Here is a 19,160-nt window from a genome sequence, read left to right as displayed (position 1 = left end):
CAGAGACTGATGGACATGTCTCTATGACTATGTCAATGTTCTATAAATACAGAAAATAAAACTAACAGATGGGTCTTAACAACAACAACGTTTATGCTTAAACTACACAAAGTAGTGGCAAACACCTTATCCAGATTCTTAGAACTAGCTAAACCCCACCCCCCTCAACAGTAGAGTACTAATCGTAACAGAGATAATCCCTCCATGTTCTGTTTACAAGACCATCATCACCGGTCAAGCCCATGTGTGAGTGCACACAAATACCTTTCTCAGGTCAGGCTAAACATGTACCAAAATGTAAGATGTCCCAGACAGACCCAGCTATTTCCAGGTCAGACTTATCCTGTAGCCAACTATAGTTTCTGCCGAAGACAATCCGATTAGCGAATTAACTAGCAGAACTTGGTTTACATTCCAACTGTGGTCCAGAATCTGATAGAAAACTGTCTCTCTTAAGTTTTAGAGTAAAAAGCCTGGCAATGCTCAGATCATTATTATAGTTGGGTGCAAATAGAATATTCTCTTAGGCACTGCATGTTATTTCAACAACAAAAAAATATTACAACGTATGTAGTTTACACAGTTGTGCCTAAACACAGCTCAAGCTCTGTAAAATGTTAAAGTAAAACTGAAATGAAATGAATTGTGAGGCCAGGGCATATTACAGACCGTATTCTACTTTGTTTACAATGTATGCAGTCAATAAATTAAGATAATTGTTGTTGCTAATAGTAAACTGGTCGTAATCAAAAAGTACATTTCAAGGCAGGGTTTCTCAATTCCAGTCCTCAAGGCGCACCAACAGGTCATGTTTTCAGGATTTCCCTCAGATGGAAAGGCTGTGGTAATTACTAAGTCAGTGAAACTGATCAAATTACCTGTGCAAAATAATGGTAAGCCTGAAAACATGACCTGTTGGTGAGCCTTGAGGACTGGAATTGAGAAACACTGCTCTGAGGCCTCATTCGTATCTTATAAAAGGCCATGCTGTGGTAAGTATGCCTGCAGCCGGGATTCCAGATGTTCCAATCGATGGCAGCTATTAGAGTGTACAACTTATGAGAATTATGGCCAAGACCCTTTATGCCATGCTTCTCATGTGGGTCAGAGAAGTGCACTAGTGCTCTCATGTGAGCCAGAATCAAGTCAAAGCCCGTTGCTGACTGATGTCACAGACCCGCTCTATACTCTGGATGGATCCCGACAATTTCAGGATCCACCCAGATGCCTTACAGGCAGCTGGCTCAGCCTCCCGTCACAGAAAGCGTGAGCCACTGGCTCCTGTCCCATCCCCTCTCCTGCCCAGCGCTCCAGTAAGCTCTGGAAAGACAGAGCAGAGAACTGGTCTGTCTTTCCAGAGCAGAGAACTGGTGACTGATAATCGCCACTGTCGGTGTAGACTGAGAACTGGGTGATCATCAGTCACTCAGTCCTCTGGCTAAGAGCCAGCAGGGGACAGCTTACATTGGACAGATGCTGCAGCAGGGAGGTAAATATGTATATTTGTTTTTTATAATCCTGCACATCACCTTTAATGACAAGCTTAAAGGAGCTGGAAGGGTTTGCGGCTGTGAGCATGTATCTGCACACCCAGCAGTTACCTGTGGTTAGGGACAGTAGTTTGACCTTATCTTTATCCAAGGGAAGACATCTGTCTCTAAATCGCAAGTACCTGACAATCTTCTTTGGTTGTGGGCTCAACAGGGGAAGAAATGGGCTGAAAAATATTAGAAGAATACCTTTTGATACCAAAGATGTCTCTTGCAGGTTGACAATGGCTTAGCAACACTCATTACTCTAAGCTGCATGCACACTTCATCATTTTGATTTGTGGGAATTTTCTGCGAATCTGCCAGCGATTTGAAAGCGTTGATATGCAAATGACAAAATGGCGGGACTCACGTGTGAAATGCCATTCATTTGTTTAATACTATGGCAAATTTATGGGATTATGGTTATTTATACATCCACAATAGCAGGCTAACCTGGAGAACATGAGGGGTCTCCATTAAACACATATGAAGAAGACTGAAATGATCATAGTTACTGTCACCTCAACTGCCCAAGGAAGTCCTCCCCTCTGCATCCATGGATGGATCTCTCCCAATTCCTTGCACTGATCTTCTGTAAAGCGTGGCTGAAGTTTCTGCATAGATTTCAGCTTTTTCCTATCCTCTCGCAAGACTGAATCAACGTCACTAACACAAAAAAACAAAGCACACCAAGTTAGCATATACATACAGGAAGCCTGCTGGCCTGACTTGCCACTGGCAACCTCACCTCGCTATACTAAATGAGAGTATAAAATATATATTATATATACACACACATATATATATATATATATATATATATATATACACACACATACACACACACACACACACACACACACACACACACACACACACACCCTATATGGAGGCATCTATATTACAAAGAGAACGACATAAATTTAATAAAGTTAATATAAATTGGTTATTGGATTTGTAACAATTTCCCTTGGTAAATATGGCTTAACCTGCTAGCCACCTTATTTCAGTCTATCAGATAACAGTGCTATAGCTAGGCTGAGAAAGGGGAGGGGAGAGGAGGTCTTGACTTCTGTCAGATGAGCTTGCATTTACCTTTAGCTCATTTACAACTCTAATTAACAAGCTTCAAACTCCTGCTGAGGGTCCATTTTTGGTTAGGGCTCCAGTCAGTAGCACTCCTCAGCAAGCGGAGAGCGAAGACTCAGAAGCTGAAGTCAGAGCTACCCGTTATTCTCCAGAAGAATCAGGGTCAGATATAGAGCCCAGGGATAGAGAATCCACAAGGTTTAAGTTATCTTTAGAAGATGTTGATGACTTATTAAAGACCATCTATACTACGCTTGAATTGAAAGAGGAGGTTCAATTATCTAAACATGATCTTATGTATAAGGGTTTGCATAAAAAGAATAAGTCTAGAGTTTTTCCAGTACATAGTTCCTTGACTGATACTATCAAACTGGAATGGGAAAATACAGAGAAAACCTTTTTCTGGTAACCTTAAAATTAGGTTTCCTTTTCATGAGGACACTGCGCAGCTGTGGAACAAAAAGCCTAAGTTGGACGGACCTCTTTCAAAGGTTTCAAAAAACTCGGACTTAGCGTTTGACAATATGGGCACACTTAAGGACCCGATGGACAAAAGAGGGGATATCCTTCTCCACAGAGCCTGGGATTCAGCTGTTGGCAATCTTAAACCTGCTCTGGCCTCCACATGCTTAGCCAGCAATCTAGAAGTATGGCTGACACAAATTCAAAACACATTTGTCAGCAGGTACCTCTAGAGAGCATATTTTGAAGTCTTTTCCTCTCCTTTTACGGCCAGTGGGATTTTTGGCTGATTCTTCCGCTGAGTCAATAAGAATGTCAGCCAGGACTTCAGCCTTAGTGAATTCAGCCAGGAGAAGCCTATGGCTTAAAACCTGGTCAGGTGATTCAGCCTAAAAGGTGCGCCTATGTGGGCTTTCCTTAACAGGTGATCATCTTTTTGGCCCAGGACTGCAGGAGGCACTAGAATGCACAGCAGATAGGAAAAAAGGCATTTCCATAGAAAAAGCAGACAGCCAGAAAGTTTTTTTCGTGGCCAAGGAAGGCAGCAGGGTCCCAGAGAAAATGACAACAGGCCCAAAAAACATTGGACAGGGCACAAAGATAGAGGTAAGGGGGGGGAGGGAGGTCTTGTTTAATCCTCAACACGCCAAGCCTTAGTGACTCATGTTCCCCAGTGGTAGGAAGATTGAGGGCCTCCCACAATGGGCAGCAAGTCCCTTCATCCTGGACCTGGTCACCTTTCCTGCAAGATTGGGAGAAAGCGAGGGCTCTGGGTCTCCAAATTGAAGACACTTATTAGATCAAAAAGTCCTGATCCCTGTTCCCCGGTCAGATCAGGGCAAGGGGTTTTATTCCCATATATTTGCCATCAAAAAGCTGTCAGAGAAGTTTTGGCTTATCCTGAACCTCCAGTCTCTAAACCGTTCAATCAGATACAAGCACTTCAGTATGGAGATGGTATTCACAATCAAAAATCTGCTCTAGCCAAACTGCTTCATGGCCACTTTGGATTAGAGGGATGCCTACCTTCACATGCCTATCCATCCAGCCTTCCAGAGATTCTTGAGATTAGCAGTCAAGATGGGAACAGAGACTCTGCACTTTCAATTTCATGCCCTCCCCTTTGGTCTGTCCTCAGCCCCACGCATTTTTACAAAAGTGTTGGGGGAAGCGCTGGCTCCGCTAAGGATAAAGAGGAGTCCCCATTAAAGAAAAAAAAAAATTCAAAGTCAGCAGCTACAAATACTGCAGCTGCTGTCTTAATAATCGGACACTTATCTATCCCAGGGTCCAGCGATGCGGGGGAAAGAAGCCCCGCTCGTCCCCCCTCAGCTCGGCGGCATTGCAACTGTGGGCACCTGGCTGCGGCTTCACTTCCTGCGCCGAGGGGAAGTGATGTCACCAGCCCAGGCACTTAAGGAGGCAGACTGCGAGTGACCCTCTAGCAACAGGCATTTAGAGGAGAGTTAAAAAAAAAAAATTCCAAATGTTTTATTTTTTTAGGAATTTTTATCTTTTTTTTTTTGTGTGGACCACCACTTTAAGGGCGATAACTATTATCCCTTACCTGGACAACCTCCTTGTGGTGGCAGAGTCATACCAGAAGTTGTTAGCCGATCTCCAGGCTATACAAGACTTCCTACAGTCCCTAGGCTGGTTGATAAACGTAGAGAAGTCGGCCCAGAAAGTGATATATCTGAGTTACGACTTTTGCTCAGTAGACCAAAAAGTCTTTCTTCCTTAGGAGAAGATTACAAAAATGATCCAAACTGTCAGCTTTGCAGACAAACCAGTTGGTCTTGCCAAGACAGGTTTTAAGGGCAGTGGGTCTGATGACCTCATGCTTTCCCACAGTACCACGGGCAAGATTTCATCAACGTCCATTACAACTGTTTCTATTAAGAAACTGGGACGGAGACACCAGGTCCCTGGAGTCAAGGGTCTGGCTACCTGCCAGGGTAAAGAGAAGCTTGTGGTGGTGGAGGACAAGCCTGCACCTAACGAAAGGTCTCCCATGGTCCATTCCAATATCCTGAAGAATCACTACAGATGCGAGTTCCTGGGGATGGGGGGCCCACCTCAGCAATGCAGTGGCATAAGGAGAGTGGTCCTCGAGGGAAGTAAGGGCTTCATCCAACCAAAGAGAGCCTTGCAGGCATTTCAGACGGAGATCAAAGGACACAATCTCCAAATCCTTTCAGACAATATTGTGACAGTTGCGTACCTCAAAACGGGGAGGCACGAGGAGCCTGATACTTTAATCAATTGCCCAGGAGATTTTATCATGAGCAGAATGGAATCTAGCTTCCATTTCAGCTGTACACCTGAAGGGGACACAAAATCGTCTGGAAGATTATCTCAGCTGCTACCAGGTAGATCGGGACAACTGGTCCCTTCACCCTGAAGTCTTTGCGGATCTCACCAGCAGATGGGGATATCCCGAAGTGGATCTGTTCGCAAATCAAAACAACCGCAAGACAGAGAGGTTCTTTTCCATGAACCCAGCAGATCAAGCATTGGGGATCGATGCTCTGGCGCATCCATCGCCATTCGCCTCCGTTACGCCTGCCAATCAGACTTATTCCAGAGGTCCTCCGGAAGTTTCCTCTAGAAGAAACAGATCTTATTCTAAATCGCCCCATTCTGTCCAAAGAGGCAATGGTTCTCCCTGCTACAGACTCTAATCTCAGAGCCTCTGCTGAGTCTTCCAAAGAGAGAAGACTTACTGTTGCAGGGTCCAGTGTCACCCCCCCCCCCCCCCCCCAGTCACTAGAGCCATATATTCCAAGGTTTGGAAACGGTTTAACTAATGGTTATCTGAAAAAGTAACTTGTGATATTCCTGCAATTTTGGAATTTTTTCAAGAGGGTGTCGACAAAGGTCTTTTTGTTCGTACCTTAAAAAGGTACAGGCGGCAGCTTATCAGTGTTTTCCTTCAGTTTCCTCTCCTGAAAAATCCTACTATAGCCGGATTTTTCAAAACAATTTCTAGGGCCAGACCTATAGTGGTGAGAAGTTTCCCAACTTGGGACCTGTTTCTGGTACTCCAAACTCTGGTTGAATTTCCTTTTGAGCCTCTTGAGGATATTTCAGTAAAGTTACTTACATTAAAAACTGTTTTTCTTATAGCTATTACCTCAGCTCATAGGGCAAGTGAGTTGCAGGCCCCATCAGTAAGGGAGCCTTTCCTCACGATTTTTGAGGATCGAGTGGTTTTGAGAACTGATCCAGGTTTTTTGCCCAAGGTGACCAGTACATTCCACCGATCCCAGGACATTGTACTGCCAACCTTTTGTAGTTCGCCACAGGGCGGCCAAGAAAGTTAGTTTCGTTTTTTTAGACGTGAGAAGGATCCGCCTCGTCTATCTTGAAGTCACCCTTAGAAAAACGGATGCCTTGTTTGTCCTCTTTTCAGGAACACACAGGGGAAATAGTGCATCTAAAGCCACATTAGCTAGGTGGATAAAGCAAGCTATCTCTGAAACTTACAAAATTAGGGCAGTTCCTCCGACTTTTGTTACTGCGCACTCAACTACAGCCTTGTCTACATCTTGGACTGAGAGGGCTGGTGCTTCACTGGAACAAATTTGCAGAGCTGCCACATGGTCCAGTTATTCAACCTTCATTAAACATTATCGCCTGGATCTCTTATCTGCTCAGGAACAGGCGTTTGGTTGTAAGGTCCTTCAGGCAGTTGTCTCTCCCTAAGACTGGTAAGTTCTGGCTCATCGTCTCATGGACTGTCCTGGAAGACGCTTGGAGAAAAGCTGAGTTAGACTTACCGGTAACTCCTTTTCTGAGAGTCTTCCAGGACAGCCGGGTTCCCACCCGGCTTTGTCGGAAGTTATGTGTATTATGCATATGTTTTGCAAGGACGTCCTATGGTTCTTGAGAAGACTGACATGGGGCTTGGAGGACCGCCCTTTTATCTGGTGGGGGAAAAGTGTTTCCTGTCCTGGTAGGAGGAGCCCTAGGTCTTATGGGCTGTCCTGGAAGACTCTCAGAAAAGGAGTTAATCGGTAAGTCTAACTCAGCTTTTTTCTAATTACAGCACTACCAGAGCTCTCTTTTGTGCTGTTCTGTTGCCCACCTACAGATGACATACTATGTTTTACTTACAATTTACCTCTGCTGAGGACCCTAGAAAATGTGCACTTTTGCATTGCCACTATTCTCTACAGTCTACAGAATGAGAGTGTGTGCGTGCGCGAGTGTGTATGTGTGAGAATGTATGAGGAAACTAAAGAATTTTTTCACCTTCAGATTGAAACAGATAATTCAGACGCATGATGGCCAGCACCCTCTGCCCAGAAAATACCATGTCTCCCCTCCAAAAATAAGTCAGTACAGTATAGCAGTTTTCTAGAATAACAAATATAAACTGAAGGTCTATGAGGTAGAGAAAATCTGTCTTTTCTCAGGGTAGTAATAAAAACTTATCTTTAAATGCCTCTTAGCACAATATTGGTGATTGTATTGTTTATGGTTTTTCATTTGTTTGTAGTTATTCCAATTTTTTTAGTTGGAACTCTGCTTTAGTTTATTTTCAGGCAGTTTTTTCACCATTTCAGAATTTTGACATTTCCTTTCCTTTTTATATATTATTTGGAACATAATTTGCACTAGCACTGCACCCACATTTTATTTTCACAGATTTGAGATTTGTATTTTAGACTTTTGGTGCTGGCAGCTTTTTCCACTTGATTCACTTCTAGTTTATTACATTCATTTGTAGAGCAGCGTTTGACCTTCGGGTCTCTTTTTACAGTAATCAAAACTACATGAAGATAAAAAGTGAAGCATATAAGCCTGAATGACAGCAATGGTCATTCAATGCCTACTCATTTAGGCTCTTCTCTTCAGTCAGAAAATACACTGGGGTGCACAAAAATGAATACATGACTACAAATTTGTTATTTATGCAGCACAATTACAAAAGGAATAATAAACAGGAGACCCTACAGGAGTTAACAGTCAACTTGTGTTCCATTAGTGAGTCTTACTCTTCTTTTCATTTTTAGGACCTGGTTTAAATCATGCAACTGGTCAGTGCACTTAACATTGGTATTTGTATCTTGACCAGAAACCAACAGGATAAATGTTCCACTTATGCTATAGCTTTCTCACAGGCACCCGACAGAGCCCTGGCAGAGGGATCTCCTCTCGTTACAGAGAATGTAGAAGGTGAAGGAGAATTTTTTTAGCTCTGAAAGGACAGAGGAGCAAATAAGCAAGTGTGGAGATGTTACTGCAGGAGTCAAATTGGAACTACAAGAAACTATACAGCGACTGCATCAAATGTCTAAATACTGAATTTTGGCAAACTTCATTTTAATATTAATACTGCACAAGATCTGCATACACTCACCGTTGTGGTATTTGGTAAGTCATCATGACATTCTCATCTGCATTTGCCATTAGCAGCCACATGGGGTCTTGCAGGACATACTTCATAACAGACTTCCCAGTTGATGGTGTCAACCCTCTCCCTTTCTGATTGTTCTCTGAGGAATCCACACTGCCAAAGTACTTGCTGCTGCGGCTTGTCTGACTGCTCCCTGTAACAAACACAGGTTATTTATCACAAAGGAAATATACAAGCATGCCAAAAGAGCTGCAACAAAAGCAGAACTGTAACCCTGCTGTAGTGATCAACCCACCTGTTTGACTCCCAGATGTACCATTTCCATTAGAAGTGAGACACTCTGATGCCGCAGAGGAGGCAGAACAAATTGCAGACAAAGCATCTTCCTGCAACAATATATCCATCAAGTCACTGCCGGTGGACAATGCATCACTGTTGTGAGCATCCGCAGGAGATCTTGCTTGCTGGATACATGGAAGGATTTGATAAGTGAGATACAGATTATACAGCTTTTGTATTACACATCTGTTATAACAGGTAATGACAAAATAAAATGATTAGGTACCAGTGCAGGATCTTCATGGGTCTGTGGCATGAATGTACAGTTTACAGCACCACCCGTGCCTCCCTCTGACCGGTCAGTCTTCTGGGACTCTTCCAGCTGCAACAAGTTTAGTTGTAGGGGTGAGCTGCACCGAGACTGGAACAGAGGAGGAGATTGAGGATCTCTTGGAGTGGAGGAGCAGGAGAAGCCTTCCCTCATCTTTGGTTCGTTTGGAGGAACTGGGTGTGAGAATGGCTGCACAGGACAAGAGCTCTGCATAGACAAAGGAACTGAGGATGGTGGAGGAACAGGAAAACCATGCGGTGCAGGTGGACATACTGGTGGTGGAACAGGGAAAGTAGGCAGTGGAACAGGAAGTGTAGGCGGTGGAACAGGGAAGTTAGCATTTGAAGGAGTCATTGTTGGTTGCACAGCATATAATGATGGTTGCACAGGGAATGGATGTTGAGGTTCTGTTCCAGGAAAGACGCTGGGCGCCATTCCAGGTGGATATATATAATTAGGCAGGACAACAGCAACCATGGGGGAAAGCAATGGAGCAGAGAAAGGCTGCATAGGGAGAGTGGTGGAGGGGGCACAATAAATGGTTTCATTTGGCACTGGGATTTGGGGAGGAGGAAAAACAGGCAATGAATAAGCAGGCAACATAGGATACGGTAGGGGATGATAGCTGGCATGTGAGGTGTCAGACTGGGACCAAGCTGTAGCATTAAGCCCGGGAAGAGGGGGGCGATGAGCTTGAGGGACACCAGAGCTGCTGCTGTCCCAAGATTCTGGTCGCACGCGTTTTACTTTAGCCTTTCGTGCCTTTCCACTTCTCCGGACGGCAGTATCATTTCCTGGAGGGACACGAGATCGCAAGGCTGTTGAGTACAAAAAAACAAAAAAAAACAAAATATTGCTACAATTTGAATTTGTTCAATAACCATTTTGATTGTTCAGCTCTGCTGGGTCTTGAGTAACTGTCATGCTCACTGGACAGAGGTAATTATGCTGATTCATTGGGCAATAAATTTATATATATATATATTCTGGAAGCAGAGGTGTGGGGGGGGGGGGGGCACTGCAAGGTTGAGCCAGTTGGCATATGGCTGGCTGTGTAGTCTAGTAGGAGTATTTGAATATATAAATAACTACCGTATATACTCGAGTATAAGCCGAGATTTTCAGCCTCTTTTTTGAGGCTGAAAGTGCCCCCCTCGGCTTATACTCGAGTCATCGCTGTCTGCCCGCTCGATCAGCGTGTCGAGCAGACAGACAGCGGCCATTCTATTCAAAAGCCGCGCCTCCGGCTCCGCCTTCGCCTGTGATAGGCGGAACACTGAATTTCCCAGCAGCCTGTGTTCCGCCTATCACGGACATCGTATCATCCTCGTACTACGGACGAGGATGATACGACGTCTGTGATAGGCGGAACACAGGCTGCTGGGAAATTCAGTGTTCCGCCTATCACAGGCGAAGGCGGCGGCGCAGCTTTTGAATTTTACAATGGCCGCCGACGAAGAGGGCACGGGACGGAGGCAAGGCAAGGCACGGCACGGCACGGGACGGGACGGGACGGGGGCAAGGCAAGGCACGACACGGGACGGATGCAAGGCAAGGCACGGCACGGGACGGAGGCAAGGAGGCAAGGCACGGGACGGAGGCTCGGGACAAAGGTAGGCTGGACACACACACACACACACACACACACACACACACACACACACACACACACACACGGATGGATGGAGACACACACAGGGATGTATGGATGGATGGATGGAGACACACACACACAGGGATGGATGGATGGATGGATGGATGGAGACACACACACACAGGGATGGATGGATGGATGGATGGAGACACACACACACAGGGATGGATGGATGGATGGACACACACACACACAGGGATGGATGGACGGACACACAGGGATGGACGGACACACAGGGATGGACGGACACACAGGGATGGACGGACACACACACAGGGATGGACAGGCATGTCTCACCCTCGGCTTATACACGAGTCAATAAGTTTGCCAGTTTTTTTGGGGGTAAATTGGGGACCTCGGCTTATATTCGGGTCGGCCTATACTCGAGTATATACGGTAAACAAAATTACATATTTTTCAGGTAAAACAGTATACATATTTATTAAATGATTAAATGAGTAGTTTGAGTAGAGTACATGTCTTTCTTTCTCCCATGCCAGCCCCCTAGCCCCCATATTCTGTTGAACAGCTGACCACCCTCATAAAAACGTGTGTACATCCCTTCTCAAACTCTAACAAACTTACCACAGAGAACAAAGGGCTCTGCTCTAGGTTACACAGTGTGTCTCAAAATCTTTATGTTATTAACGGTTTACTATGTTTGTAAGTTCTATTTAATGATCCATGGTAAATCTGTATGCGGCCCAAAGGTTGCAGGTAATGCATGTATCCTTCAGTTTAAAGTTGTTTTTTGTGGTCACATTTACATAGGCAGCACTCACCTGGACGGTCATGCATGTAACTATTACATCTAGTCTGGAAGGCACTCAGCTTCTTGCTATCCATGAAGCCACTGAGGAAGTCATTCTCTTCTTTCTGTGTGTGCGCCACCAGCACTTCCTTTGTTAGTCCAAGCTGTTTATATGGCTCTTTCTCTGTGCTAGCTGATGCAGGTGGCAGAACCTCAGAATGTGACGGCCCATCCTCTAATTCTAAGAACAGGAAAAAGTAATCATATGGGGTTAGCTGAGCAACAGGCAGAACAAGAATGTAAAGAGCAAATATGGCTATCCTTATGTAGATAACTACAAAATATAATCTATGAAATATTTAGGCAACCACAACTTCACTTTTATTGGACCAGATCTATATGAATTGTAGAGGGTAACTTAAAAGTACATTTTTGGGGGAGTTCCAAAATAGCTAGAAATACAATGCCATATTGTACATCTTTACTAATGCATGAACATGAACTAGAAGAAAACTAAAAAAAAGTTATGGTGACAAGCACATATACAGTATAAATATGGATTGTCTATAAACAGAATGTACCTGTCTCTGGATGCAGCTTCTTATCCCCCACATGTACGATTGTGCTGCTGTAGCTGCAGTGACTGGTTAAGGATGCCAAACTCTCTGCCTTGGCACCCATAGAAAGTTGTGTAATGGCAGCACCAGAAACCGGCAAGGAAGTGAGGGACGGATGTGGTAAAGAACCTGGTACAGTCTTGCAAGTGGTGGCAGGTCCAGGGAGCGATGACTGCAGACAGCGAGCATTGCTTGCCACCCCAGTTTTGGGGTTAACTACAGGACCTGCAGTAGAATCTGAAACATGAGAAGATTTAGGAGCAGGCAGGGAGGGGCGGTGCTGACAATATTTGTGCTATAACTGACTTTTTATTTGAACAGAACAATGACAAATATTAAATGCACTCCTCAGCTTTGATATCTATTGTGCTTTGGTTTTTATGATTGAAACAGAGAAGATTCAACCAACAGTAAATCAACATTGGAAAAATCCGCTGAAACCACACATTGCCCTCAATATCGACATTAGACAAACTGGAACATTATGCCAAGCCATTTCTATTATGCCACAGAGATAACATGGGCTGGCAACATAAAACTTCTAAACGCTGAGGTCGAGGTACCTGTTCGTCTTCCAGCTTACCTCTTTGGTCTTGCTTTTGAAATTGATCGTTAGAAGCAAAGGATGCTATGCTGCCAGGTGAGACAAATTTACTTTTTTCAGAAGATAGCACACTGCAGCTTTCTAGGTATCTAAGAACCAAGGGAGTAAAAAAAAAATGAAAAAAATAAATAAATACACATTACAAAGTTCCTCCTATATCTGACTTGAACAGAACCCTGATCGTTCATTGGTCAAAATGGTTTGTCTCAACACATACATTTTATATATTCATTATATACTTAAAATGAATTAATGTTTAGGTTATGCACTAACCTTCCCTTTTTAAAAAAAAAGCATATCAAGATTACGCTGTTCCCCGATGTGTTCCCACACCAACATACCCCACTGCCTAAACCTATTTCTACACAAACACATCAGACTTCATGTAACCATCAAACTACAAGCCCTAAATCAACAGCTGTGTTTTTAGCTCAGGGTCCTCTGTGGATTGTGTTTAAGACTTATTTTAAAGAAGTTCACTTTAGAACTTATTACAGGTTCCATCCATTTTTAGGATTTTTAGCATCTGCTGCTTCTTCTCCCCTCCGACCCCCTTCCCTGTGACAATGGTGGAGGATCTTCCCCTCACATCCACTGTCATAATTTGAAAATAGCGCAGCGGTACAGTTTCCTGTGAATGAATGCCTTCAAGTACCACCAGCCATTTAAGCGGACTGCTTGTAGTTTTCAATGAACTATGAGGGCACTGGTAAGTGCCCTTGCAGTCCATTGATCTCCCTGCTCTCAGGCAACTGTCTGCCCACACCAAGCAGACAGCTATGCTGCGAGTCTGCAGGACCTTGATATTGCACCTGCGATCTGCCGATCACGGGTGCAATGCTCTGCAGGCTCCTAGGAAAAAATATAATAAATGTACATTTTTTTACATGCAAAAATTGTGCATTTATTTTTTTTGAAGATGAACTTATCCATTAAGGATTATATGGTTTAAGTCTGCTGGTGTAGAAATAGGTGTAGGCAATTGGAGCTGCTTTAGTGTTAGAAGCACAGTGGTGTAGTGGGTAGCACTCTCACCTAGCAGTAAAAAGGGTCGCTGGTTCAAATCCCAACCACGACACTACCTGCCTGGAGTTTGCATGTTCTCCCTGTGCCTGCGTGGGTTTCCTCCGGGTAATCCGGTTTCCTCCCACCACTCCAAAGACATGCAGGTAGGTTAATTGGCTTCTGTCAAAAATTGGTCCTAGTATATGAATGGGGACCTTGGATCGTGGGCTCATTGATGGTAGGGACTGACATGAGTGTGCAATGTACAGGGATAGGGACAATTGTAGACACTCACTCAGGTTGAACTGGATGGACTGGTGTCTTTATTCAACCTAACTAACTATGAAACTATGAAACACATTGGGGAACAATGTTATTTTGACATATTTGCACTCACACAAGCCGTACAAAAAAAAAAAAAAAATACAAACTAAGTTTTAAGGTTCATTTTCAAGCACTTATCATTTGTAGGAATGATTTTTTTTTTCAGCCCATATATGGAAAAAATAAAAATGTATGCTTCTGTAAAATTAGACTGTCTATACAGAATTATGTCCTAGGAAACACTTGTAAGATCTTTGCACTTATATGTGAAGGTCTACTAAACCATGGCTATTTTCACTGCACAACTCATGCAACTCAAAGGATATACAAATGTGAATACTTTCACATGTATGGTATAATGTTATGAAGTTGGTGAAATGGTGCAAAGCCAGAGTGAAACACAAAGTACTCTGTATGAACTTTGTACATCCTGCTCCAAGAGGACTGAGAACTTTGAGTGGGAGGGAAACAAAAATTAGAGCCGTAGGGGGCCCAACTGATGTCAAAAGTCAATGGGTGTTTCAGTATTCCAGTCTCCACCTCTAATTGAAACATCGGTTTTAAATGACCAGGTCTGGGTTTGTTCAATGCAATAAACAATAAAAAAGTATACTGTACTGGACTAAAATTACATTGTATATGTATGCACTGGTAGAAAATATAATAATAAATATAAACATTCTTGACTGCTTTTTGAGAGTTCTCTTTAAGGAGATGCTTAATATCTGTGATAAAAATAACTTGCCAAGCTGTTCAAGCTCCAGATTAAGTCTCACCTAATGACACTGTCCAAGCAGTTGATTTGCTGGTAAGAGTACGGAGGCTGTTTTGTTGGTAGCGGGTCACTCTGTAGAGGGCAGGCAGCCATTCCTGAGCCCTCGCTATTGACATCTTTACTGCACCTGTTAACTTTATCTGTGACACCTGTTAGTGAGATGCTGCAGTTAATTGTAGGCAGTATATTAATCTTTGTAGCCACAACATTATCAGTAGCAATTACATTAACAGCTTCTGATATTCCTATCAGGTCTTCCTAGAAACACTAACACATTGAAGAAAAACACTTCATGTACACTAGTTACAAATCTGACATGGCCATTTTTCCCAACAAAATCATACTTTAGATATAACTGACTTTACAAGACACTGAATTGCTATTGTACTATATACAAACAAAAAAGGCAGCGTTATCCACCGATACAGTTTATGTACTTTTATTTTGGTAGAACATCAAAATTAGAAAATGTGGCTACTGTGCACAATAGACACTGCCTACTACACCAGAGTTACAAAAAAGACAGAATTCAAAACAAGTGGATGTGTTGACCATAGCAAGCAAGTTTAGCAGTTTTTCTTTAACCACTTGCCGTCCATGCTATAGCGGAAAAATGGCTACAGCGCAGGCTTAAATTTGCCAGGAGGGTGTCCATATACGTCCTCCCATTCTCACGCACCTCCCTGGGGCGTGAGACTTGGATGATCATAGATCGGGTAAAGGGTCAATCACAGTAGGCCTTTAACCACGTTATCAGCTGTTAGCAAAACAGCTGATCATGGAAATAAACAGATGCTGGTTATCAGGTTTTTTTTATCTCCCTTCATGCTACAGCGTGAAGGAAAAATAAAGGAACCCTGGCTTCGATTAGAGGGACATCGGTCACATTAGCGCCTGAATGTACTGCAAATCAGTGTCATCAGCGCTCATCAGTACCGCTCCATCAGTGCACAAATTATGAATACATTTTTTTTTTTTACATTTTCGGCCTTGTTTTGTTGGTTTAGTAAAAAAAAAAAAAAAAAAAAAAAAAAAAAAAAAAAACCCCAGTGGTGATCAAATACTAACAAAACAAAAGCTCTATGTGGAAAAAAAAATTATAAACATGCCATATGGGTATGGTGTTACATGACCGCGCAACTGTGATTCCAAGTGTGAGCACTGCAAACAGAAAATTAGCCTGGGCAGGAAGAGGGTATAAGTGCCCAGTAAGTGGTTAAATACAGATGAACAATAGAAACAGCTAAAAGGCAACACAGTGGTTAAGGAACCAAAACTCCACCGGATCTTTATTGTTAGGGTAGTAAATCTTGAAAGCTGCAGCTCCTCTGTAACTTAGGCCAGAGAGCCATAATCTTTTATGCAGGAAGTAAATAAAAGTGCAAAGAAGTCATCAGCCATTAAAATGATAGCTTCTGGTGAATAAGCTTTTTTTTTTAAAGTTTGGGTGCAAAAGATAATAGATTACCATTATCTGCAGTTGGGGCATCCTAGTTCCAAGAACAAACCCTTGACCCAGACTGTGTAATGAATAGGTAGAGTTAGATATTGTTAGCCTAATTCACTAGTGCTAATTCATATTCTGTACACCTGTAGAATATCAGCAAGTTTTCATGACTAGGATTTTTGCACTCGCCATGAAATTCTTTGTCTAGGAGTACATTGAAGGACACAGTTTGATTACAATAAGCAGTCTAGGATTATGCTGCCACCTACAGGACAGAGACACTAGGCAAGCCCCCTTAAGGCTATAAACACACACAACCACCTCAAACCACGGTTGTAGCAAGTAGCTCAAAGAGAAAAAGAAGGGAACAAGCAGTGTCCCTTCAATGGATCCTGAGAAATAGAATTTCATAGCAAATAGAACTACAGTCTACAACATTCACCAAGCGCAAACGTATATATCCCGAAACACCTCCAAATGAAAGATCATGCTTTCATGTCCAGCCATTGTGTTCCCAGAAAATCTATCTGCAAGGTCTCCAACTAGTAATGTGCACCCTGCAGATTAATGGAACATGAAATGCCACCTAGGACAGGATAGAATCTACATCATCACTGCCTCAATATTCCTGCTGCCCCTTGATGTCTTCTGTAAGCCAAAACTGTGCCATTACCCGATTGAATTTGGGCCAGATGATCATTTATAAAAGAGGGGGACCAGTGAAACATAGGAAAAAAAATCTCAACTTTAAGATGTTAATTGAAAGCTTCAGTTCTTCCTGAGATTAACAACCCTAAACAGACCAACAGAACTTGGCCACAACCAAAAATAATGTCTGTCATGAAACCTTTCATTGCAAAGTGCGTTGGGGACAGAAGCCACTGACATAAACGTCCTAAAAAAGTGTCACTGGATTATCTTGCCCACAGAAAGAATACATTTGTACCAGCCATGAGAATTTACCATTGCAAATATCTGTGGTGGAATTGTACAGCTCCACAAAGGAAGACAAATGTTGGGATTGAAGATGCAAAACCTGATTCTGCAGTTTTGATAGCTTTCCCTGTAGCAGAAAGATTTTTGCCTAAAAAGGTATCAGGAAAAGGACCAAGTACTGCTAACAATGTGACAGAATCATAGATGATTTCTCAAAGTTCAGGATCAATCCAAAATCCTCCAAGGTCTGAATTGTGATTGATAGATTTGAGACTAAGGACAGAAAGATCTGCTCACACAGCAGGAATTTGTCCAGGTATCGGATGACTGGAATGTCTGAGATTAAGGCAAGGACCTTTGTGAATACTTTCAGAGCCAAGGCAAGACCTTTGGGAAAAGTCACAAATGGACAGTGATTTTAGCAAATTCTTCACTTTGCAACAGACTTGGAAAGATGGGAATGTGTAAATACACATCCTGCATGTTCATTGATACGTAGAAGTCTCTACAATGAAGGGAGGCAATAAGACTAGAAATTCTGAAAGAATGGTTCATCCAGGAACTGGAACCAGACTTGGAGAGAGCCCCCTCACCACTGCAAGAATTTCATGCAGCGAAGAGTATAAAACAGTGGTCATCAACCCTTTCCTTAGGGCCCACTAACAGGCTAGATTTTATGTATTACCTTGGGGAGATGCAGACTATAAAATTATATCACCTGTGATGTATGTCAGTTATCTTGCAAACCTGGCCTGTTAGTGGGCCCTGAGGACAGGGTTGATGACCACTGGTATAAAAGATGATCCCCCCCACAAAGGGCAGGCACAGTAAGGCATTATATTATTGCTCTGCCAGGCAGCATTTAAGGAAAAGCACCCTGCTGATTTAAGCAGAGGAAAAGGTTACCATAGACATAACTCAGTTACCATCCAGTGCCAGGGTCACACACAAAGTTCAGCATGACAGTCAATGCAAATCAATAAGTTTCAGCACCAGCAGGCACTCCCTGCTTAATTGTTTAGACTTGTCAGCCAAAGTGTGGGAAATTGCTTCAAAGATTGTCAGTAAGATCTTAAATGTGGAACTTCAACCAAAAGGGGAAGTTCCATTCACTTTATCCTCCTCCCCTCTACCTCTGCCATATTTGGAAACTTTTGGGGTTGGGGAGAGCAGGTACCTAGATATGACAGGTACCAGCTCCCACTTCCACTCAGATCACCTAATCAACTCATGGCCTGCCTGCAACCTTCCTGAACATGTCACAGGTCCCAGAAAGCTGAAGCGCAGTGAGGCTCACACATGCGCAGTGGGCAGCCAGCTGTGAAGCTGCAAGCTGCCCACAGTTAACATCCCGGTACCAGGAACAAAAAATCCAGTACCAGAAAAAAAAAAAAAAAAATCAGCAGCTACAGTTTTTGTAAAAAAAAAAAAAAAAAAAAAAAAAAAACTGAAAAAAGCTTTAAAGGCTGGAACATCTTCTACATGAATGGTCAATTCTTTTACAAGGGCAATACACAGGCGCAACTCCTGGAGAAGTAGACCATTTTGTGACAAAAACAGAAGTGTTTAGAAGCCAGTAATCACAGAATGCACAGCCTCTATTAGTAAGAATACAGGCTGACTTGGTTTTGGTGAAACTACTGATTGAAAATCAGCTTGAGGTCCCCTCCTTTAAATTGGTTGTAAACCCTCATACTCAGTGAAGCTACTGGCCTCAGGTGAAACACAGAGATAAACAAGTAAAACATATGTGGGAGGATTTGTTTTATCTGCGGTCTTCTTTTACATCCCTTCTGAATTTAGATAAAATCATCTGTCAGGAGCATAGAGGAGGGGGCTGAGAGCTGCAGTTACAGCTCTCGTATACAGTGTGTGAGAGCTGTTTTGAGGAAAGGGACACCCAACCCCCCCCCCCACCCCCCTTTCAGAGATGAGGAACTGTTAGAGCTCTGATCCAGATAATCTGCAAGGAATCCTTAGGGTAAACTG

General features: G+C 43.1%; 1 protein-coding gene across 4 annotated transcripts in view; it reads right to left on the bottom strand.

Annotated features, from left to right (window-relative positions):
- PER2 (period circadian regulator 2) overlaps window positions 1–19,160 on the bottom strand; it is a 119,902-nt gene that overhangs the window by 14,565 nt on the left and 86,177 nt on the right. For 3 of the 4 annotated variants that reach the window (XM_077488326.1, XM_077488330.1, XM_077488328.1), the window contains 8 exons: window positions 14,790–14,937; window positions 12,664–12,773; window positions 12,045–12,317; window positions 11,495–11,704; window positions 9,014–9,876; window positions 8,744–8,912; window positions 8,452–8,641; window positions 2,054–2,198 (listed from right to left, as the gene is read on the bottom strand). In XM_077488326.1, the coding sequence (XP_077344452.1) occupies window positions 2,054–2,198; window positions 8,452–8,641; window positions 8,744–8,912; window positions 9,014–9,876; window positions 11,495–11,704; window positions 12,045–12,317; window positions 12,664–12,773; window positions 14,790–14,937 (2,108 nt within the window). The remainder of the gene's footprint in view (window positions 1–2,053; window positions 2,199–8,451; window positions 8,642–8,743; window positions 8,913–9,013; window positions 9,877–11,494; window positions 11,705–12,044; window positions 12,318–12,663; window positions 12,774–14,789; window positions 14,938–19,160) is intronic. The other variant, XM_077488329.1, reaches the window with a different exon arrangement.

The sequence above is a fragment of the Lithobates pipiens genome, unplaced genomic scaffold (assembly GCF_037356315.1).
Source record: "Lithobates pipiens isolate NorthernLeopardFrog02 unplaced genomic scaffold, aLitPip1_a1.2 Scaffold_18, whole genome shotgun sequence".
Lineage (NCBI taxonomy): Eukaryota > Metazoa > Chordata > Amphibia > Anura > Ranidae > Lithobates > Lithobates pipiens.
Note: the sequence above shows the minus strand (reverse complement) of the source record. Positions and strands in the feature narration are given on the sequence as shown.